The 24,189-nt window shown below is 37.2% G+C and overlaps 2 protein-coding genes across 2 annotated transcripts in view; one reads left to right on the forward strand and one right to left on the reverse strand.

Moving 5' to 3' along the window:
* Positions 1–24,189, forward strand: part of osbpl3b (oxysterol binding protein-like 3b) — a gene marked incomplete at its 3' end in the record, with an annotated part of 71,740 nt that overhangs the window by 3,928 nt on the left and 43,623 nt on the right. The gene's annotated exons all lie outside the window — the stretch shown is intronic.
* Positions 12,373–23,066, reverse strand: pde11al (phosphodiesterase 11a, like). Its single transcript, XM_020937217.1, has 20 exons — positions 22,290–23,066; positions 20,891–21,049; positions 19,940–20,029; positions 19,721–19,861; positions 19,567–19,631; positions 19,332–19,452; positions 18,979–19,054; positions 18,833–18,900; positions 18,658–18,750; positions 18,200–18,250; positions 17,279–17,425; positions 16,688–16,795; positions 16,245–16,354; positions 15,628–15,718; positions 14,893–14,993; positions 14,614–14,691; positions 13,990–14,053; positions 13,552–13,626; positions 13,376–13,459; positions 12,373–12,582 (listed from the first exon to the last, which is right to left on the reverse strand). Exons 1-20 carry the CDS (start codon positions 23,064–23,066, stop codon positions 12,373–12,375), a joined length of 2,709 nt encoding a protein of 902 aa, XP_020792876.1.

Genomic DNA, 24,189 nt, shown 5'->3' on the forward strand with positions numbered 1-24,189 from the left:
ACCTTTTGGGGTTTTAGGGCCAGTTGCCATAGAAACCATTCACCTAATAGAGTTGAGCTGTGGTTGTTGGCGCTGCAATGACATTAATGCAAGAGGCAAGGACCTGTCTGGATTTATTGCCCGACTGCACGGATAATTATGGCTTGTTAACAGAACCTGCTCTGAGAAAGTCAGTGCAAGATGAGTCTGTTTGGAGACTGTGGACACAATGAAAAATTAATATGAAGGAGTTTGAAAATGTTTGAAATCAGCCTCGTAGCCAGTAATGTCTCTTTTATTTGGTGGATTTACACCAGATGTGTCCTTCTTGAGATTTAGCCTCTACTTGTATAAATCCTTGTGGTTGTTTCAGATTTCATTTCATTAACAATGGGCACTTTGCATGTATTCTTGTTTAAAGCACTAGTTAAAATCAATATTCATAATCTGAGCTTATTCATTTATTGTGAGATAATGTCTGACATAAATAATTAAACCAAATCCTATACTTATGTATACCAAAGTGAAATGATGTTAATACAAAGTACTTGTGTGTACCACCATTAACCTATCAAGTACAGAACTATAAAAAGATCTCTGTAGGACTGTAGGAAAAAAAAACAAACACAGGACTGTAACTAAATTTAATCCAGTTTAAACAAAAACAAAAATTGGCAACCCAGGACTTTCTAAACTAATAAAATCCTGAGAAGCAGTTAATGTATGAAGACTGCAATTTAACCATCGCATTCATGCCTTAAAGCAGCAGTGTGTAACTTTCTGGAGATGGCACATCACTTGCATGGTTCTATGGAGAAAGTTAATACCATACATTTTCCATGGAGATATACCTTTTCATCTCATACTGTGGAATATTTTAACAAAAACATAATTACAAGCAGGTCATTCTCCCCTGGGCCACTTAAAAGTTAGGTTTGTGGAGATGCAAGCCTACTCATAAGTTCATAATTTTAAAGAGGTTTAGGAGTTTCGGCCTTCTGACATTTCTCACACACATAGACACACACACATACACTCATTCTCTCTGTCTCTTCTCTCTCTCTGTCTCTCTCTTCTCTGACAGGGCACATTGGCAGACCTCTTGTACAAATGGGGCTGTGTCGCCGCAGAAACAGGTCCAGATGGTGGCAGCCTGCTGTGAGGAGCTGTGGCTGGAGTGACTAGTGGTTTGTGTGGCTTAAACCAACCCTGACTAGACCCTTTTCACACCCGGGGGCCCCTCTGCTCTCTATGTCAAGTCTCACGTTACACCATGTTGTTTGTCATAGGAGCAGAAGTGAAGGCTTAATAAGGACTGATATTGATGGTTGTAGGGGAAACTTCATTACACATTTACTACATTTTGATTGAGAGCACATGGATAACAAGAACAAATCCAGTGGTGCAGTTTTTGAGTAATGGCTTGAGATGCTTGTCACCAGCTCAGCCATTTCTGCAACAGCCCTTGAGAAACTTAATCCTATACTTGGCTTTCATTTTTATTATTTAGCAGTAACACTGTCAATAAATCTCCTAAAGAGCTTTTCTGGTCTCTTGTACAGATGTAGAGACCATAGTACCAGGCACATCTCATATCTTTCGGTATTATTGGAGCAGTGAAAACATCAGATATGCAGTTTTGAGTTGATAAAGTGATATTTGCATATATATTCTATTCATAGATAAAATTTATGTTTTGTGATAACATTATTTGTGAACATTTATGGCAATGGCAAGAAGAGAGCAAACCATCACTGAGCTTTTTTCATAAAGAGGTTGGTGTGTATGTAGTGGTTAATGCTAGAAATGTGATTTAAGCTTCTCCAGTAATTTTTCACTCATCTAAACAACATATTTCATGTTACAGCAAAATAGAAAATGCCACATCTAAACAAGGTGTAGGACTAAAGGGCTTAACCAGGACTAAAGCAGGTATATACCAGGTATAAATACCACCATCTAACTTAATAACTAAGGGTTTGTGCACACAAACTTTGCTAGTTTTAACACTGAACTGGGTTTTCAGTATTAACATTTGTGAAGTGGACCTTGTAGATATTGTCTTGTTTTGTTTTATACCACAGTTAAAGGACCACTGCTATCTGACTACATTATCACCAGTGATGTAAACATTATTCCCTTGATCAAAAATTGTGATCATTATATTATAGTAAGAGCTAAAAATAATAATAATAAATAATATTGGTGAGGCTATATTAACTTTACTTCATATCATATAATGGTATTTGTTCATCAATCTTGAATAAATGTAAAATCATGATGTTTCTGCTAACAATAATCATGTAAATGTGATATTGAGACTTCCCTAAATATTACTTATCCTAAGAGCAAACAAACCACACAAAGCTTTTCATTTTGCTGTTGTAGAGTTTCCCTTAATCTGAGACACATCTAGTTCCTCTGAGGCTGTCCCTCTTGGCTGGGGGATTCTGTTCTACCACAGCGCTGCAGGATCTGGTAACACCATGAGTGACAGGTCAATGGCAGCAGCCAAGTGAGTCTCATTCCCACAGGGTCAAATGTGGCCTTAAGTGAATGGGTGAAACTGAAGGGGAAAGAAAACCATCTTTGAACCTTAAAGAACCAATACACTCCTTTAAAACGTTGTTCAGTGAGTGCAGATTTGGTGATTTGGGCTTTTCACAGTTTGTGGTGTTGTCTGTTCAGCACTTGCTGCATTGTTGTGTCTTCAGATTTCAGGTGGAGCAGGGTTAGACACACTGCATTGATTGAGGTTTTGTTGGATCGCTGTTTCTGTTAACATACAAAGAGAAAACTGGTGTTGTCCAGACACAGGTCACAGTCTGTTTTCTTATAAACACTTGTCCACCCTTCATTCAGGGTTGAGTGGATCCGTTTTACAGCTGTCATTATCTGACTAAAGCTAAACTTAAATCAGTGAAAACTTAATTATCTGATTTCTCATCCTCATGCTTCAAAAATCAAATAATTCCTAACATCTCTAAATTAATTAATGCCTGAAAGAAAATTTTAATTGTCTAACTTTCCAAGCAAAGTCTAATTACTTGGAGGTTGTGGCCAACTTACACAGTATACTTAATACTTTAAGGTATTAAAAATGTAATGTTGTTATTGAGTGGAGCTGAAAGCTGTGTTCTTGCCTTCACATGGAGCAGATCATTTTCATATGTTGTTGTATGCAGCTGTTGACTGTCGGCTCATATCATGTACCGCTCCCCAAGCTCTCCAAATCCAGTCTGCTGACCTTTCACTCCTGCTCTGTCTCACAGATGTACATGCTTTGAACTCTAGGTGCACTCCCCAGCCAATCAGCACAGGGCCCTTGAAACCCTCCACTGCACCCCGGGGCTGCACAAAGTGGCCCATCAAACCTATAGATGCTGGGGATTTTTTATGTATGTCCTGGAAAGGCGTCCTCCCGTTCAAAAGCTCTCTGATCTTGACCCATTTGAAAGTGCATAGGTGTGCATGTCCCAGCTCGGAACATATGGAGCAGAAATATCTGGAAAATACAAGCGTTAAACAGTTTTTGTCAGTAACTACCCTGCTATCCAAAAGCATAGCACACTCAGATGGCCAATGTTCAAAAATCCTTCCTATTTCTAAATTACGTTTCAGCAAAAAGCCTTCATCAGATCAACTAACTACTCTGCAACCACAGAGAGAAGAGCAAAACATGAAGTCTGAATGACCACATCTTTATGTTTGGGTATAAAATAAGAAAATACAAAGGAAAAAATGCTGTGTGTTGTTGGCAATACTTTGGTATTATCTTAGAAAATATATTTACAGTAGTTAAAAAGTTAATGCTGACAAATAGCTAAACATATAAACATATATTTTAATAATCCCGAAGTATCTCTGTATGTAGTCGAAGGACACCTGTACATCCACACAATTCTGTTGTAGCTCAAATGTAACAATTTAACTTGAACCATAACTTGAACCCTCATTTTTTTTCAGAATAGTTGCAATGACCTGTTAGGGGTCACTTGTGTCTAACATCTGACTGACAGTTTTACTTGTGTGTAAAATGTCTTTGCAGCTCATTTTGACCACACTTGTTTTGTTTTAATCACAGTCTAAATTTGACAAAAGGCAATAGCTTAGTTACACTGTGCATGCTCCAAAATGTCACTTGGATTTGACTCTGACCAGGAGCTGATCTGGAAAGCGTTACTCAGTCAGGATAAATTGTTTGCAGCTGAGAGCTGGAGAAGGAGGGAGAGACGGGGAGACACAAGCTCATGGGGCCGCTCCGTGAAATCCATAGTTGGGGCTCATGCACAGGAAGCAGCCTCTTACCAGTCAGGAAATGAAGAGCGGAGCTTGAGTTTCCCTACGTACTTCAGATGGGCCTGGTTAAGAGTCGAGACACACGGGCTCCAGCTTTTGCTAATATTAACATACCACCAACGTGCAGCAACCTCTTCTGAAGGACCTTAAGTGCATGTTTAGTACTCACAATCTATGGCCTAAGTGACATTCTGGTAACTTACAAGGAAAAAAATGGGCCAGCCTTATATTGACTTAACTAGAATACATTTAAAATAAATTTATATGCTCTTAAATCATATATAATTCACATTTATTTGGGAATTTCATTGGACTTAAATGCTATTTCTGATGTTGAACTTCCTTTATTAAAGCAGCCACACCCTTACCAGAGAATCCATCACTTGTCTCCATGGAGATCTTACTGTTTTACCAAGAATATTCCACAGTATGGGATTAAACATTGGCTCTTGCGTTTATTAAATTGTAGGTGTTTTATTGCTCAACAATGTCATGGAAAACATGAACTTACTGAGAGCAGGGTCGCCTCTCCCCAGATCTACCCTGTATCACTCATTACCTGCTTGTCTCAAAGTTGCAATCTGCACCTTTAAGAGTTTTTTGTTAGTTTTTTTCCCAGTGACTCTAAAATGTGAATATTTTTGTACTATATTGGTTGTGGATTTAGCAGAAGCTTTTATTTACAGCTAACTTTTGCCCCAAATACCCCCCATGCATATAAAATAGTGCGCTGGTGATGAGGTCTTAAGTTTCTCAGACCTCCTCTTGCCCCTCCCCCTTCCGCTCTCTGGTGGGGAGCTGAGTCAGTGGTCACGATTTGAAAGAAACGTAATTTATGTGCTAGACAGGAAGCCATGTTTTATTGCTGTTATTTATAGCTTTGTTTGAAAAGATAAAGAATGTTGAGTTTTGGTTTTTTATTACTAAACTTTGAACACATCATATTTCTGTGTTTATGTAGTCCTTTCTATGTATAAAGTATGGCCAATGTACAAGCATCGTCCTCTTAAAATATTCAGTTAATGTGGCACTATCATTGGAGAGATCCATGTTGCTGTCAGAGCATAATTTATAGTGTGGGGCTTGTTCAAACGTGAGAATAGCAAAGTGAAGGATTGATATATGTGCATGGGAGACAGATGCTAGACTGTGTAGATCATGTTGTTGTCAAGGAACAAAAGAAGAGAATTTTAAATCAGTTTCCTGAAGGATTCCTGTGCAATGGCATAGAAGTGATTTTGACTTAGACTTAGACTTAAACTTTTTTGAACAAGGGAAATTACTTGGACATGTTAGTTCACAAATTAATTAATGAATAATGAAAAATTAAGACCAATAATAAATTATAATGAAATTCTGAATAATCAAAGTAGCAATGGATAGCCAAAGAATTGCGTCAAATACGTTTTAAATATACATATTTGTATATTATGAATAAAATATAGTAAACTAAAATGTATACAGGTTTTAAACAAGAGCTGAAGTGAGGAGACATAGTACAAAGTTGAAAAAGGCAGCTCCATCTATTACATAAGAGTGAGCTGTTGTACAGTTGTATGGAGGATGGCGTGAATGTAGTCCTGTATTGTTCACTGTGAGAGACGAGCTGAAGAGATGTGTATGCAGTTAGATACAATTTATTCCATATAACCAGTTCACTTGATATTGTACGTTGGTTGAAGCAAAGTCTAAAAAGATTTTTGAAATTCTTCTTTATACACACAGACACCACCAGAGATACTACACCCCGCCACAAGCAGGAAGCAAAAATGTTTTTATATCACCTGCTGTAGCCTTGAATTTGTGGATTCTTTACCACTGTAACATGTAGTGGACATTTATCATTGAGCAGGAACAAATACTTTGAGAGATGAAAACCATGTAATTCCGATAACAATAATGTGCTTTTATTAAAAGACTTTTTAAAAGACTCTCAAATGGGCTAGATAACCAATGTCATAAATAACTATAAATGTCTGTGTATCATTTAAATATACTATGAATTATTTAAGATTTTGTAACTTCTTATAAATGTTCATAGCATTTAATGTTGTTTTGATTCTCATTACCTTTCAAACTCTTCAGAGAATATTTATTCAGATGAACTGAACATTTCCAAATGTATAAATGTGAAGGGCAAAGTGAGAAGCAAAAGTGTCATGATTATGTGCAGCTTTTACAGGATCACAAGGATCAAGGCTGGAGTTTGAAAGGAGCTCGTTCACCTTGGCTCAGTGTTCAGCGGCAGCTGCCCGCACAGAAAGAGCAAAACAACTCATGTCACAAAAGAAAAAGTTGACGTCAAATGGCCAATCGAGATCTAGAATTGTACAGTGTTACCTGTCAGGTCTGAAGTCAAACCATAGGTGTGGCTGTTGCTTTTAGGAAAACACAAAGTGACAGGTGAGTGAGAGCTGCACCAGCACAAATTTCCTGTTTTCTTTGACACGTTGGAAAGCTGGAGCTGGCTCCATGCCCACACAAATCCAATGGTATTTCTCCTGCTATTTACAAGACCACCTCTGTGTGAAGGTTGCCTCCAATGATAACCAGAATCCTCAAGGTTAGTTCATACAAATGTTGTCACAATAATAAAACTAGATTTTGATCCTAAGAATCCATGGTCAATGCTCAATAGTGATTTAGATACCAATATATACAATATTACACTCATTTTAAATGCAATATTATCAAGCAAGCAAGCAAGCAATCAAGCGTTATTTCAGACTCCAGTGGGATAATATAGAACATTTAAAAAGCAGACAAAACACAAACACAACAATAATAACATTATGTAATGTTCAACAAAAAGAAGAACTATCTATTCAATATTATAATTTGATCTTAAACTAGTTCTGATAAAGATCTACAATGTTATCCAACCCTTTTCCCACAAAGCTCCTCCTGCATGAACCAGAGATTTGTAGGGACATTTTTGGAAGATTTTTAAAATTTAATTTGATCATTTGATATGACAGCACTCTGGGAACCCCCTGAAATTTCTCCCAGAACATTCAAAAACTCTACAGCAAAGGTTTAACCCCATTTATGTTAATCTTTGTAATCATTATTGCGTTTCAGTGGTTTTCAGTATTGATTAAATCTTGATATCTTTTGGGTATTCTTTTTATAACCTTAGTTTATACTATCAAACAATAACAATTGAGATGTTTGTGTGTCAGTGGTTTTCCATTTAACTGTATGTATTCTCAGCAATGTCCAACTTCAACAATGTAATGAATGTCTCTTCATGCTCTTCACCTCCAGTTAACTAAATTATCAAATAAAGCCAAAATATAATTAATAAAATTACTTAATTTTTAATTTAGCTCCTCTACTTCTGTATTTAAATTGTTCTTTTAAATTCCACACAGTCCTAGCCATTATGACTCAGTGCGATGGGGGAAACAGCAGTCTGTACTCTAAGTCATAGTAAATAATGAAGCAAATGCCTGAAGCTTGAACAGAACTTGCACTAAATTCACTTTTCACTCTCCCGTCTGGACCTGTATTATAAACAGCTCACAGTTGTGTTGTTTGAAATCAAGGACACAGAAGGCTTTTGAAATTAGAGGAGAGGCCACTATTAGTTCTCCTTTAGGGAAAATTGATGGGCAGAAAATCCACACACAATCATGGATGACAAAAACAAAAATATAAAGTAGTAATGATTCATACATTTTTAAACATTAGACAAAAACATTGGAAATTACAGTATATAAAATGTTTCATTATCATTGATGTTATAAAACTGTGCAGGGTTTAGTTTTAGTTTAATCTTAAGTTGAGGGACCAATATACAGAGACATTAAGCACATAAAAACTGAAATGTTCTGTCCCATGTCCCAGATATGGCTAGTTTTCATTTTTATGGGACTAAATTAGACAATATAATCACATCTAGTGAAATATAAAAACTATCCACAAATTCCACTGCATCACCTATACACACTCACACAACATCATACTGCACACTACAACCACATAAAAAGGAGTCCCGTATTATGTGTCAGTAGTCTGAAGTAGGCTACCATGATATTGATTGAAACATGTAAGTATAAATAAAAAACAGACATTATATTGATAATATATTCTGTCTACTGCTGGTGATTTAGCTATGTCATAATCCATAGAAAAGCAAAGCTCTGAACATAAATTGAATGTGTGCTCTGTGCCATGGCTAAATTTGAGGTTAATTCTTTGTTTATTATGAACACACTCGGTCTGAGTTGGGCTTGTCCTGCTCTGGCTGTGAGTGAGGGGGGAGTTTGTTTGGGGGTGGAGAGGCAGCCCGTCCATCACTTTGGCACTGTTGACAACCATTCAGGTCCAACTATCAAAGGGCTGTTCACTGAGGGGAGCCTGCACCAGTTTAAGGTTATTTTAGCTGTGTAATAAAAAAGAAAAATAAATAACAAAATAACAAATATGTGAATATGCACATGTCTGGTGTCAGTTGATTAGATCAAGAAAACTGTAAAAAGTGGTGACTGAGAAATGTTTGTTTTTTGTGAGAGTGATAATGTTATATCTTGTGATTTTTCTGCACTATGTTGGCAGCTGCTTTGGCCTGGTCTCTCTTGCAAAAGAGATTCTGAATCTCAATCGGACATCCTGAAGATAAAATAAATACAAAATTAATTAAATCCATGAGCAAAATATGATTCATTCCAGTTTTTATTTTTATATTTTGAGATCTCTTTCTCTCTCTTTAGATCTTTCTCTTCCCAAACAGGCTAAACTCACCAGAGTATAAAGTCTAACTGTCGTAATACTTTAGTCTCCACTCCTAACTCAGGCCAGAGGAACTGCACGGACTACACTGTTACATAACCACAGAGGCTCTCTCATCAATCAATTATTCATCCCCATCCCACAACACTGCGAATCATGGCTTTGATTATGACAGACAGTTGACAAGGCAGCACAGCAGTAAACGGAGAAGAGAAATCACACGGCCGTCCTGTGTGTCTTTGGTCGCTTTGTTGTGTGAGAGCTGAGTACACTGTGAAGTGATTTTTGTGTGTGAATGTGTGTGTATACTTGCACTTTTTGCATGGAACTGTCATCCCACAGCATGATTTTACATGCTGTAATTTTACTTCTCCTTGAGTCATATTATTAGCATACAAGAGTGTGTGTGTATATGTATATGTATATGTATATGTATATGTATATATGTGTATATATATATATATATATATATATATATATATATATATATATATATATATATATATATACATACTGGTATTTCCACAAAATATACACATGAAGTACCAAACTTATCTTGATTACGTCAGCGCTCAAAGACAAGCACTCAATCACCTTACTTTTGAATGCACCAGCAGATGCAGTCCTATCGCCCTCTGCTGGCCAATTTTTATATAATTTTAGATAATTTTATTTAGATAATATTAGGTTATTAGGTAATTAAATTATATTAGACTGCTTGTATTAGCTTATATACCTTAAAGATTGCTAAAAGACCTGATAAAATATACGTGTATGCATTTCAAACAATTAGAGTATTTTTCTGAGCTTTTGTTCATTTCAGTCCTTTGCTATTGCCAAAATAGTGTCTGATTATTATTATTCTAAAAATAGTAAGATATTTACAGCACAAGCCCATACTATTTTATTTATCTTTATAGCTTCAGACAGAGATGTGAACTATTAATTATTCAGTCATAACAAATGGTTACTTTCTCTGTTTAATCCACATAAAATATAATGGTGTAAGCACAACATTATGCCCTGCTCTACATTGTTTAATTAAGGCTCATAATAAAATAATGAGATTGCTGTATAACAATATGCTCATAATAAAATAAGTAACCATGGGGAGAACAAAGCTATTCCCTGGTACATTTTACTATTATGAGTACACATGAATATTTATACCACTTACCAGTACATCTGCATTATGAAAAATAAAGCACCCAGCTCTTTTAATGGCACATGTAGTAGAGGAGGCTGAACTGCAACTGAACTTGCTCATGTTTTGAGCATATATATATATATATATATATATATATATATATATATATATATATATATATATATATATATAATAAATCTGTCTATATATCTATAGGTTGCCTGTATGTACTGGAAAATAAAAGCAAAATAAACACACACAACTCTTGACAATTCATGACTACAGACATGTACTGGACCTGACTGTTTCTGCCCTTATCTCACACACAGACACACACACAACCTGCAGTAATGTGTTGTATCAAAGTGAATGGCAGATAGGATCATGGGATAGAGGGGGGCAGAGAGAGAGAGAGAGAGAGAGAGAGAGAGAGAGAGAGAGAGACAGAGAGAGAGAGGGCAATAGACAAATGGAAAGAGAGAGGGTAAGAGAGAAAGCAAGAGAGAGACAGAGAGAAGGAAAGAATAAGAGCGAGAGAATAGAGAGGAGCAGATGAAAGCCATGAGTCCTCCTCCCTGCACATTGCTCGCCCTGATATCAGCCCTGAAGAGAGCCAGCCCTGTGCAGACCCATGTTAAATTATAGATTAAGGCCTGGCTCTGGCTCTGGCACAGTCAGACAGTGTGCACTGTGGTACTGCTGCTGTTGCCTCACCTCTGCTGCTTTATTATAACCAACATCAAACACTGCGCTCATTTCAAAGGGACACTGTCGTGAATATGTAAACAGTCAGTTTTGTAGCAATGTCTTGTGGACGCCTTTTTACAACAATAAAATATTTACGTATTCAGTTAGTTAGTTCGTTAGTTGGCTGGTGTAAGATGTCAACACAACAAAGAGACAATATTTGATTTCCATGCCAAAAGCATTTTATTCCCAAAACATAAAGCTCTTTTTTTTTTTTTTTTGAAACATATTTATAGTCCATATATCTTATAAATAGCAAAGAGAAATGCCAATTGTGCTTTTTCCATAATCATAATGTCTGAAAAATTATAGATTTGTAGTTTCAGTAAATATCTGTCACCAAAATAGATTTTTTTATACGCTTATGCAGCAACAAGGAAATCCTTAACTCACAAAATATATTTTCATGCAAGGCAAATCTCATATGGCTTTCAAGGCGTCTCTGTCCAAAATCTACAATAAAACAACCCATGCATTTAAACAGTAAACAGACACAGCATGCTGCTGGAGCAAAGAGAAGATGATGAACCATTTTGTTAACATCAGATTTTAAAGGATTCTACTCTGATTAACCACTGTGCTCATAAATATGTACTATAGTTCTCCTGAGAAAACATTGTGCACCTTTGTAATGTTCTCTTACTCAAAGACAGTAAACACTCAAATGTGACGTTCAAAACACATGTAATTTTGCATACTGATCTTATTCCTGAGGGCTTACTGTAATACTTGTAATTAAACATGTTAATAAAACAATAAAGGTAAATCTATAATAAAAAAGAATGCAAAAGCATTCGCTCAAGTAGGTGAGAAAGATATGGCATTACAACAAGCAAGGGATCACAAAATAATAAATATTAGTTTTACACTTAAACATCAAGATTTCTGTAAATACAAAAAGTACATGCAGTACAAGTCTCAGTATTACTCAGTAAACATAATACATTTTCATGCAGCAAAAGTTCAAGATGAGATGTCTGCTGAGACATTCAGGAACAAAATACATTCACAGTGGCTGCTGATCACAGTGACTCCTGCAGTTTTAAAGGCAACAATGCATGTGTGTTTTTAAGCAGCTCTCATTATAAAACTTGGCCGTCTTTGGTTTGAGTTCATATATTCTTCCTAATCTTTTTTTCATCGGCTGGGGTCAGAATTTGGTATAAAAAATAATAACTCAAGTGGGAGTAAAAGTATGGTGTCTTAAAACGACTGAAACAAGTACATTTTTCTAAAAAATCACTCAAATAAATGTATTTGAGTAAATGTAACTTTGTACTACCCACCTCTGGAAAGGACATGCTCCGCTCCTGAGTTGACACAGTGGCACATGGGAGAAGCAAAGCCTAAAACCTTAAATGATTGCAGTAGCTTGTCCCTGTATCTCATTTGGGAAGACGAGCTACAAGATGATCACCAGATATTTAAACTATCTATTCCTCATATCTGCACAGTTGAGGTTTAAATCAGGATTTGACCAGATCTTTACTCTCTTTGGCTTCAGTTGATGAGACATCTTCACTGGTCACTTGACTTTCACCTTTTTCTGTGATCTGATTGGACACTGAGGCTTGGCGTGCTTGGCGGTAGGATGAACACAGCTCCTCCCACTTCTTCCTGTTGGAGTCTATTCCATCAGCCATTGGCTGCAGTTTCCTGTTCAGTTTCAGCAGTGCCTGAAGACAAAGAGAACTTCATACTTAATTCATAATGAACAAATAGTTTATTAAGAATGATTCAGGCTTAGTAACTACTTAATTAAAGAGTTTGAGTTGGGAGTTAGGGTATAAAGTAGTTACTAATCCTGAACTATTTGTTTATTATTAATGAAGGCGAGACACTACAGGCAAAATTCATTCTTTTTATTGTTTTGTTTTTTGGTCATTTTGGTCTCTGCATCTAAACTTTCACATAAAAAATTATCAACTCTGCACTGGAAGATGTTTTAATACTTAATTTAAACAACAAGATTTTGAATGATGGTACAGGAGGATTTTTTGATGTCTAATTCCACATCTGATTTATTAACTCAAAAAAAGAAAAAAGAAAAAAAAAGAGAAACAGAATTTGAATTTCTACACAAATTTTCAGATTGTTTACTCAAATACTAAATAAGATATCCTAAATCCCTTCAGTTTTTTAGTATCTAATATGACAACAAAAAGAAAAAAGAAATTTAAACCTGCTTTTTCCATGTTTCTGTTTTGAATGTCCCAAAAACTTCAACATTTTTGCAGTTTTAACACATAAAATGCCTTATTTTCATATAAACATAACATGATAAAAAATTTGTAATACATTTTTTTCTTACATTTATGTAAGTAATCTACAGAAAAAGCTTCAAATTGAATTTAAGATGTTTATGTATTCAACTGCAGTGTAACTCCTTTATTAGAACTAACTAAAGTGTTACCAATAAGTGATTAATAACACATTTGAGTTATTGACAATAGTTTGTCATATTGTCACCTGGTATAGTGGTTTACAGATCCCATCTATCCATTCCAGCTGCAGCACTGGTAGTTCATCTTTGCGGTTGCGATCAAATATTGCCTACAGAAAAAGAAAAGGTCATTTGAGTTTCAATGTCCATATCTGCATCAAAGATACATATAAAAAAAATTATACAAGTGTGGGCGCCTTACCGCAGGGGTCAGCTTTAGCTCCGATCGCTCTCTATCACCTTGCTCGAAGAACTCACTTGTGACCAGTTCTGCAACCTAAACAATACTTTGGTTAAGAGTTGCCTCAAACAAACAGAATTTCAATACTGAGAACAAAATGAGCATGCCTTATATTAGTTACTGCCAAATACAAAGTGCTGTCACAGAACAAGTAAACAGGATGAAATAAAAAAGCACACTGAACATTAATCGGTTGTCTCTTCTAGCTTATTAAATCTGGTGCATAATAAATGATGATTTAATTATGACAGGAAACTGCTGCCTATTACCACATGTGCAACAGAGGAGAAAGCCCTAAGATAATGAAGGACAAATATCCTGTAACACTGAGTAACAAACTCAAGTCTTTTGGTGCAACAAACATCAAACATGACAGACAGAGCAGTGAGAGGGTCAAACCTGTTTGGATACCTTCCACGGCCGAGTGACAGCGCCCAGGTCACACGCTGTCATCAGCATGGATCTGTGAAGGACAACATAGCTTCACATTTGGTTTTATATTATTTGTGGTGACAATTAACATCTAACTAACAATAACTGGCATGCTAAAGCACAGTTCCTGATTATTGATTATATGAATAAGTAGATGTGGACAGCACACAGCGGACATATTTTTACCACAAGAGCTACTAATCTGTAGTGTGGCAGATCAATACATCTTTAAATAAATGGAAAATAGATGGGAAATGGAATCGATTACAGGACCTTTAATTTTCAATAAGTATTAAGAAGTAAATACTATATTTCTTATGGTATTAGCCCTTGAGACCACTATTATTACCAAAAACATATTAGGATCATAATTCACGTACCAATATGCCCTGACATTGGTAATAATGATTTTATTATTAGTAAAGTCTAGAAAAGCAAATGTCTAACTGCAGAATAAGGTTATGCAGAATAAGACACAGATTTGGCAGAATATATACAAATTAATTAGATTTAATAGATTTTAATAAGATTACCGTAAAACAAAGTTCTACCTACTTAAATTAAAAATATGTTAAATATTTAGCACAGTACCTAAGGACCTCTCTGTGGCCCTCATCTGTCCAGCTGAAGTCACCAGAGAGAACATGCTCAAAAAATTTGGTCCTGCGTCTGTAAAAATCAGAGACAAAGACATTTGAGTAGGCAACAGGATTAAACTCATTATTCAAGTGTAACTATGACAACAAAACAGGAGACCAAATACAACTACTTTTGGAACTATTATTGTATGTAATTTTATATTATACTGTTTTAAGACAGCTGGCAATGCCGTACAAATCATTTTGTTTAGAATAAGGACAAAACTCTTACTCAAAGTGAAGCGTGAGGTCCGTGGACAGAATAGCCTGCTTCAATAGTTGCATCATGTTGCTGTATTCTTTAGAGCAGAGGTTTGCAAAGATATTGTGGCCCTGGAAAAAAAGCAATACAGTGAATTAATTTGCCAGTGGAAACAGTGACCAGATAACTATATGAAGCTGTGCATTGGTAAACCATTCTTCACTGTCAAACACTGTGCCTATTAGCATGATAATTAGCTATGGCCTCTGTCCTTTGGTATTAGAAATCAATGTAGAGGACAGGTCCCTGTGATCAAACTAATCTGGGCTTAAACTGGACTGAAAAGTCAACTGTGGCCAATAGTCACATTGACTATAGCACTGCCCACTCAAACTGAATCGTTGAACCCAACAGCTGTGGCTCTAGTTCAAACCTCTGTTGTGTCCTTCGGCAAGAAACACCAACTAGTTTGCCTATGTGTAAATGTGTACAATGTGTAATGCATAATATAAAAGTGTGTGAATGTTGTTGGTGGTCAGAGGGGCTCATGGTGCAATTTGGCAGCCTCAATTCTGACACTGTACTCCAGGGCAGCTGTGGCACTACCAAATGTAGAATGTATAAATTATTCACTAAATTGTGAAACTACTTTGAGCATTATTATACCATTGTCATATACCACGATGTGCAGTGGAGTTGTTTAATTCTTATTTATGACCATTATCATATATATAAAGGAATTGCATTAAAATAAACAGTTTGTACCTCACTTTGTAGGATCATAACAGCATGGTTGAAGTGGTGATGTTCTAAAGTGGCAGACGTTCCATATAACAGAGCCAGAGCAGAGCCAGTCCTGTAAAAAAAAAAAAAAACATTCTTCTGAATATTGAATAAAATATGCTGCATTTGCACACACACAAATGTTAGTTTTCTATGTTTTTTGTTGGTGACATTAAATTTTTTAATCATTGTCATTATTACTAATCTTAACCTAAACCCAAATTTTACTTTATTTTAAACCCATATCTGAACTTTAAACCATCTTGTTGATCTACTAATAAAAGATTTATGTTACAGGGAATGGAATTTGTCCCCATTAAGGAGGAAGGTGAATTATGCATGTTGCAAATTCCTGTCAACCACATCAAAACTGAGAAACTGTGACTAAACCTGGAAATAACTGGACTAGACTGGACTAGACCAAAATGGAATAATAAAAAAAGTCTGCCTCAGAGCTATGCAGAGATCAAACCAGGATTAAACCAGGTTAAAGTGTGAACAAATCATTAATGAGCTCTTTAAATAATGATCTGACTTTATGCTGATTTTTGGCTTGTTTTTCTGAGCATATTTGGGTTTAGTGCAATGAGAGAAATTACTTGGCTTGAAATGCATTGTTTGTGCCTCTGTGGTCCAAATCATGACACAAACATCCGACCATTAGTGCCAGGATTTCTGCTTCAGTCAAGGCGTCCTGGAAACTGGCCGTCTGTGGAGGGGCATTAAGATAGTCATTAGTCATAACAATATTAACAATAAGACCAAGTGTAATCCTTCATTAATTATCTATTTACAAAAGCAACACAAGCTTTAATTAAGGGTGGATTCGTTACATTTCCATACATTTACAAAACGGAGCGCAGTTGGAGAAGGATGAAAGTGAATGACACTGGCAGATGTTGCAAGAGTCCCTAGCCCCTATAGCATACCGTACAGTACATCTGTCATATCCGGGGCTGTTTAACCAAGTCAGATTGTGTCCTTATTAAGTATTTCTTCTCATCTATAAAAAGGAAATGTAAATAGTTTTTTTCAGTCTTACCGTAATCATAAGAAACATGCACTGGGACACATTGAAAGCATGTCTCCAATTGTGATAGGCCACTGTGCGATAGTTCTTCCTCACTGTCAGAAGCCAGCGGCATAAAACCTTTAAGACAGAGACATACATTCACAAATTTGTAAATATTAAAGTTCCATTGGGTAACTTTTCCAGTGGAGGAATGGAGATGCTATTGCGTTGCCTGAAATGTTCAACAGTATGGCATTAACCTAAATCCACCTTACATTTATTAAATTACAAGTGCTTTTATTGGTAAAAGATACCTTGAAAAATATGCACATCATTAACTGGAAAATAAATAAGATACACTACAAGACACATAGAAAATCTTTAAATTTTAGTTGAGGAACAGGAACTAGCAGAAAGTGAAATATTTTAAATGGGGGAGTGTTTTGGAGTGTTTTAACACATTTTAGTTCTATAGTGCTACTTGGTGTTTTCGTATTTCCAGATACTGCTATATTTTACGAGGTTGTGCAACAATGTGATTTCCCTATTGAGAGACAATTAAAGAGATAAGGTTTCTTGTCTTATTTTAAATGTGCATTAACCAGTCACCAGGTTTCTCACCTCATAATCTATTTTAAACTTCTGAACGACTCCGAGTTCCAGAAACATCCGTAGTGACGCTGTAATCATGGCGTCATTGTCCAAAGAGAAATCGTTGAAGTGAAACTCGTCAATGCCCAGCTCACTGCTCAGGGGGATCTTAGCCGCCTTCAGGGAAAAAGGACACAACTGGCAATCACAGCACAGCTCCGAGAAAAAACAAACACACAACTCAAACTGTCAGCATGAACATGTGAAACACCGTAATGAATACTTCGAGGGCCCATATCACGCAATTTTCTGATCCCTGTTATAATGCTGTTTCCTCATCACAGACATACCTGGAGTTGTGTTTTGTTTCATTCACAGCTGCATATTTAGGTTGAGTTCTTCTCTCAAATGAAAAACACTCTGTTTGACCTTGGGATGTCATGTGGTAATACCAGAACTGCTCCACCATGTTTTTAAGCTCCATACACCCTCACTAGAATCATTTGGATGATTTCAGCCCTAGAATTCCCAATCTCTACTGAACAAAAGGTAAAAGGAAGCTGTTAACTTGAACCTTTCTGGTTGGGGGTCTAGATGTCATTACTTTTCCTAGAATATTCCACATGTAGGCATTGTTTTATTGCTCCAAAATACACTGAAAAATATTCTGGATGGACTTCCCTCACCACAGATCTGACCTGTAACTTGGAGACATTTAAAGCCATACAGTGGAACATTCCTGGCAAAGCAATAATTCATCGAATCTCAATGGAAATAAGCAGATGGCAGACCCATCAGAAGAAGAAGTAGCATAGTGCACTTTAAGATTAGAGTAAAGGTAAAAGATGTTTCTGAAGAAAAAAAAACACCATTTGACTATTGACCATTTCAAACTAAATATTCCATCAGAAAGCTGAAATAAAAAGCCCATAAAAAGTAAGTTTTCTTTACCTTGAGTCTATCCACTTCTACCTTAGAGCAAGTTGCATGATAAGACAACATCTGAAAACACAACACACATGTACACAATGACGCACATGAAATCAGAGCACAGTGCCATTATTGTCCATTAAATACACCACAAGATTAAAGCAAGTACATTTGAAACCAATTTGTCCTAACAGTTTGGTTTCATTGCAACAGGATCTTGAGCAATGGCACAGACAGAGAAATGTGTGTTGTCTTTGATGTGCTTGGAGCAGGCTGACACTCTTCGTCATTATGAATTATTAAAAATGTCTAAAATATTTATTCTACCGGAGCAGAAACATGTTTACTGGGGATAAAGTGAGTGTTCAAGTTTGATAGTGGGCAGTGGAGCTGAAACACTAATTAATGTGTAAAGTAAATTAATTAAAGTCATTCCGTTAAGTCATTAAATCATTAACATGCTGATCTTTTGTGCTTACATCTAGTGCAACAGACTGTTTGGCCCATGTTTTCTTCACTTGGTTGTACATCATTGTGTTATTGATCCCAAGCCCGCAAAATATAACAAATGCCTGTGTACAGACAAAAATATAAGAAGAATATTAGGTTAAAGAAAATCAGTTTTTTGTTGTGAATAGACTGAAAGAATGTGACCTCAAATAGCCTCTGGTCTGCGTCGTTGAAAGTCTTCCTGTCCAAGCGATTGAGGATCTGTGCAACTCCTTCAGTCACATGTGGACAGGGTTACAAAAATACAACCTTTTCAGACAGAGTGAATTATATGTTTAGGCCCAACTTACCAATGATCTGATGAGTGCGATTCCAGATGGGAACACACAGCACAGAGCGGATGTGAAAGCCAGAGGCCTGGTCTGCCTGAGTAAAGAAGGGGTAAAGGTCAGCGTCAAACTGTGTTTCAATGTACTAAGCATTTTATTCATATTCATATCTGCTACTAATATAACAACTAGAAGATTAAAAATGATTTAACAAGGAAAATAATCAGGATTGTGAAGAACCACGTACTTCATTAATAGAGTCAAAAAGAAAAAGAAAATCATAGAAAGCATTTGAAATTTTAAAAAGTTATTGTGTAAAGCTAACAACTGTAATGGACAAATAATAAAACAAAACCCCTTTAGACTTGTTTTACCTCAGCGTCGAAGCGTGGGTCCTGACACACGTCGCTGATGTTCACAGGCAGTCCTGTGGAGGCCACCAACTCAGCAATACTGTTATTGATCAGCCAATCAGAGCAAGAGAGTTTCTCCATGCTGATGTGGGCCGTGCCACGGACAGGACAGAATATCAATTGTTAATTTAAATGTCAGGTGGGCAACTAAAGGTGGAAATGCATAATATTATATGATTTGTATTGAAGGAATTACCTGATATCGCGATCAATATTGCACAATGGTGACATGAGCTCAAAGGTCTTTGAAAACTTCACAACCTGCAAGTAAACATAAAATGAATTTTGTATCTAATATTCAATATTCAAATGTTACTGTTAGAATAATAAACTCAAGGTAAAAGCCTCACAGGTGAGTCTATGTCCTCCAGGAGCAGCACTGAGCAGCGCTCACACTGCAGCAGAGTAAGAGCTCGCTGCATAATCTTCCTCACAATTTTCTCCAAATCTGTTTGCTCCTCAAACAGGTCATTGACCACCTCAAGCAGAGCCTGTGGCACAGAGGGCAGGACCACTGTGCAGTAATACAGATCTGTGACTGAACTGTGAGAACTAATGCGTTCACTTACCCTGCTGCGCTCATACTCTTTACGAGACTCAGAGAACAGTTTGGCATTTGAAATGGAAATACCACAAAAAGGCAAATACATCTGCAGCACCTACAAACAGCACCAAAAACAGCTATCAGTACATTCAGATAACTACTGTGTATAGATAAACCACAGTAAATGGCATAGTCAAAAGTTTCAAAATAATTTTATTCTACCATTTTGTGGATATCTGGTCTCATCTCAAACAAAGGGATAAAAAAAAGAACATTCATAAATTTTTCATAGTATTTAAATTAAGTTAGGACATCATACCTTTCCGCAAAGTCATTGTCATTAAGAAGAATATTGTATTTAAATTCATTCATTCAACCATAAATCGTGGTTATGATATTGATACCATTTCCGTTTTAGGCATCAAAAATTTTTAAAAGTGTCTTCTAATTATCAGTAAAATTACATTATCTTCTCTGTTTGAATATAGCAGTTTCCCTCCTATATCTGTGGCAATGTGGCACTGTGGAACCCTTTGTTTTTGTAGTAATACCATGAGCGTATTAAATTATACACACATGTGTATTGTATTGTGAGGGTCATATTGAACAATCTGATATTATATTGAGTATTGCTGCATCCCTAGTGTGAAGCGGTTGTATTAAATTGCACAAATGGAAATGTTTACAGTAAACAGGACAGTTGGGTTAGCTCAACCTCGCCTCTTATTTCTGTGGAGTGTTGCTTCCTTGGGGAGCACTTTGCCTTTTCCTACACCCATTAAAATGATTCAAAGTACAAAGTACAGTTGTACTGCCAGCTTCCCTGGACTTAGTTTGACTGCACTTGTGCATGGGAAAAGTGAATCCAATTTCAAGCCTGCTCTGTGGATGTACCTAATGGTCAAAGATGCAACAATAATACTGCACACAAGCAATAAAGTACAGCTGTGTCTGATATGAGGATAGTGAAGCTCACCTTTTCATCATCCTCTGTGAAGGGGGTTCCAATGGGATTTTTATTGATGGCCTGGACCACCCCAATGACTTCTCCATCACTGTTGCAAATGGCCATGCAAAGAATAGACTGAGTTTTGTAGCCTGTCAACTTATCGATCTCATCACTGAAGCGGTGATCCTGCAAAAGTATCAATGTACATTTAATGTACACTGTAATGGGAAGAATACTTTGAAAATGTATTTACTTACAGAATACAGACTACCTGCATTAAAAGGTATTTTGTAACTTGTAGTTTTGTAACTGTATATATATGGTCCAATCAGAGAACTGTTTTCTGAACACTTACAGTTGCATTTAAATTATAGAGTAAAAAAAACAGAATTAAAACAGGTTAATACTGTATTTGCTTCACCATTTGTTATGCATTTCCTGTCACTAATTGTAGAAGGAAAAATCACACATGCAAACTAAATAGACTTTTAAACTGAAGTCTTCAGTTACCATATTTCAACCTTTTCAACCACTCTGGATGTTTATTATAGTCTGTTTAGTTTATATAAATTGTGTATGGTAAATTTTTCTATATGGTTGTTTTTGTTTGTCAGATTGTGAATATGATCGTCTGAATTAAACTTCAAAAACTAACAATAACATAAATAAAAGCTACAATAACTGCTGACAGTCGACTACTAAAATAATCATATTTCATTGTTGAAATGGGCATTGCTGCTGTATAGTTCTGCTGTATATGTGTGTTTTTAAGTGTATAAACTGCACACTGTACCCCCCATTGCTGACACACATCCCAGTGCTGTAGCAGACCTCGAGGGACTAGCACCATCACGTTTCCTCCTCAGCAGCCCAGAGCCACAAGATAATGATGTACAGTACAGTGTATAAGAGGAGATATACGTAGCTGGTAGGGAGCAGGATTATAATAATTGCTTTCTTCTCTAACCTCACTGGGAGATGTTAATGGGGGCATGTGATTTATTTACAGACCTTTGGAGGTTGTTCATTAAAGAGTTCGATATTGGCCCATGGAAAAGAGCTTATTATTCACGTCAAAATTTTGTCTGAATTGAAATGTACATACAGCTAGAGAAGAATTTGTAGACCTAACTAGCAGTTTTCACAAGCTTGGCTTGACTTCTCTGTGTCGCCCACACTTGGTGGAGGTAAACTGCTCCTGTAAAACTGTCCTGGGGCAAGAATTGGAATTGTGGCTGCTAATCTGCACCAGTGACCTCCCTGTTTCTTCAACACTTGTCTCTAACACAGTCAAGATGGATGAAGTGTCTTGCCCAAAGACAAAGTGGCAGATACCAAAATCTACAAACCAGGTCCAGATGCTGTCATAGAATTTTTACTAAATTAACTTAAAATAAACTTTTGCCAAACCAGGAATGTGCTTTACCTCATATGCGTTTGGGATGTTCACAGTTTCCCCATGTTCTGCTACGTATCCAATTATACCCTTGCCCCATGCCACCTGCACCTCGCTTGAGTCCAAAGTGCTTGATGAGGGACGGACGGTGGTCCCAGAATGAACGTCAAAAAACTTGGACACCAGCGTCCTTTTGTGCGGGGGTCCTTCGACCAGAAAGAGCGAGCACCGGTCAGCGTCCACGAGAATACAAACGTTGATGAGGATTTTGTAGCTGAGATTGGTCAGGTCTAGGTCGTTGGAGATGTCTTTCACGAGCTCCAAGAAAAACTCCCGCTCGTTAGTCTCCTTCAGTCTGTACTTGTAGTCGATAGCGCTGGATGCGTACTGGGGTACGTTGACCCTGGACTCGAGCAGCGCGCTCAGGATGTGAGCGGTGGTCGGAGGCAGGGAGCTGGCTTTGCGAAGAAGCGCGCGGCGCCTCATGCTTGACTGTGACTCGTGCTCACTCAGGCTCACGTGCTCGTCGTAGGTCCGGTGCGCGGTTGTGGCTTTGGAGCGTGCAAAGTTTCTCCGCAGCTCCATGTGGGACGACCTGCGCCGTAGCCCGTCCGGGTTGGTGGACCACAGCGGGTCTCGGAGAGGACCGCGTTTGTCATCGGCTGAAGAGGCTTTGGTGGACTGAGGGTGCTCCTTCAGCCAGCGGCTCACCTGTTCGCATTTTGCTTTACGCACCAAATACTCCTCAAACAGATCCGGGTGCATGTCCAGAAACGCCTCGATGTCGGAAAAGTCAAACGTTGTCATAGCGAAAGTAGCAGTTTCATAGAGTAAAAATAAGGAAAAATATATATTTTTACATTTACCAATATCCTCAAAGCACGTGTTTCTCCATCCTTCTCTGTGGGTATTTCATCGGCCTTTGCCTGTGCGCGTTTGCAAAGACGGACTTTATTGAGAGCGTAGTGATGACGCTACAGCTGTCAGTCAAGGCGATATTGAGCTGCGTCTCCTGGGCTTTCACTGAGTACTATAGAGAGAGAGGTGTGGAAAACACAGCGCCTATATCACTGAGAAAGAAAACCGTGCAGAACTGCGGGGCAGGCTGTGCACTTTCTCTCTTTATTCTGTGCCACCAGAGACACTCGGTGCAAGGCTCCAATCAAAGGCGAATACATAAGTGAACCTCACATTTACATTGAAAGCGAGCTGCTGCTTCCATATGGATTCATGAATGCACTTTAGTGTGTAACTTACACATGCCATAACTTGTCACTGTTGCAAAAATAACATTTAGAATATTTACAAAAATTGAAACTGATACAGAACAAACAATGTATTGAACGCGATGAGAAAAAGAGAAGTTGGGTCACGGTTATGAGAAAATAAAGTCTGGTATACTTCTCTATTCCAGCACACATTATCACTTCCAATGTCCTTCGATAGCGACTGCCAAGCTTATAGTGGCCGCAGTCTTTGTTCTATTGACAGAAGTGAAAACAAGTATGCTTTGTCAGTTAGCATACATTACTCTGAATGTATGGCCTTGAGGTTGTAAAGTTACAATGCCTCCCCCACCTCGTCCTCCTCCCTCGCACACACCCACACACTACACCGGCTCCACAGCTCAATGGCGAATTAAATGAAATATTTTCTGCACCGCATCCTTTGAGGTGGTTCAAAGGTTCATATTTTTTGGCTTCTTTCATTCACCACTCACAAACTGTAAAAAGAAAAGCAATGAAAAAATGTCATGATATGTTTCTCATTTCACATGTTTTCAACAGTTTACAATATGCAAATTAGACACATCACGTTTTACTACTTCATATTACTAATATATTTGTGTGTTAAAGGTTTATTTCTCACCTACTACAGGTAACCCCTTTTATATTCTAATGGTGTGTGGACTGAAATCACAAATTCTCCT

The sequence above is a fragment of the Boleophthalmus pectinirostris genome, unplaced genomic scaffold (assembly GCF_026225935.1).
Source record: "Boleophthalmus pectinirostris isolate CB_2022bp ecotype Guang Dong unplaced genomic scaffold, ASM2622593v1 HiC_scaffold_6, whole genome shotgun sequence".
In the NCBI taxonomy this organism is placed as follows: domain Eukaryota; kingdom Metazoa; phylum Chordata; class Actinopteri; order Gobiiformes; family Gobiidae; genus Boleophthalmus; species Boleophthalmus pectinirostris.

Coding starts and splice junctions, on each gene's coding strand:
- pde11al (XM_020937217.1), bottom strand. CDS start 23,066: ATGACAACGTTTGACTTTTCCGACATCGAGGCGTTTCTGGACATGCAC. Junction 19,453..19,566: donor AATATTGATCGCGATATCAG/GTAATTCCTTCA, acceptor GGCCCACATCAG/CATGGAGAAACTCTCTTGCT. Junction 18,901..18,978: donor TCGCACTCATCAGATCATTG/GTAAGTTGGGCC, acceptor ATGTGACTGAAG/GAGTTGCACAGATCCTCAAT.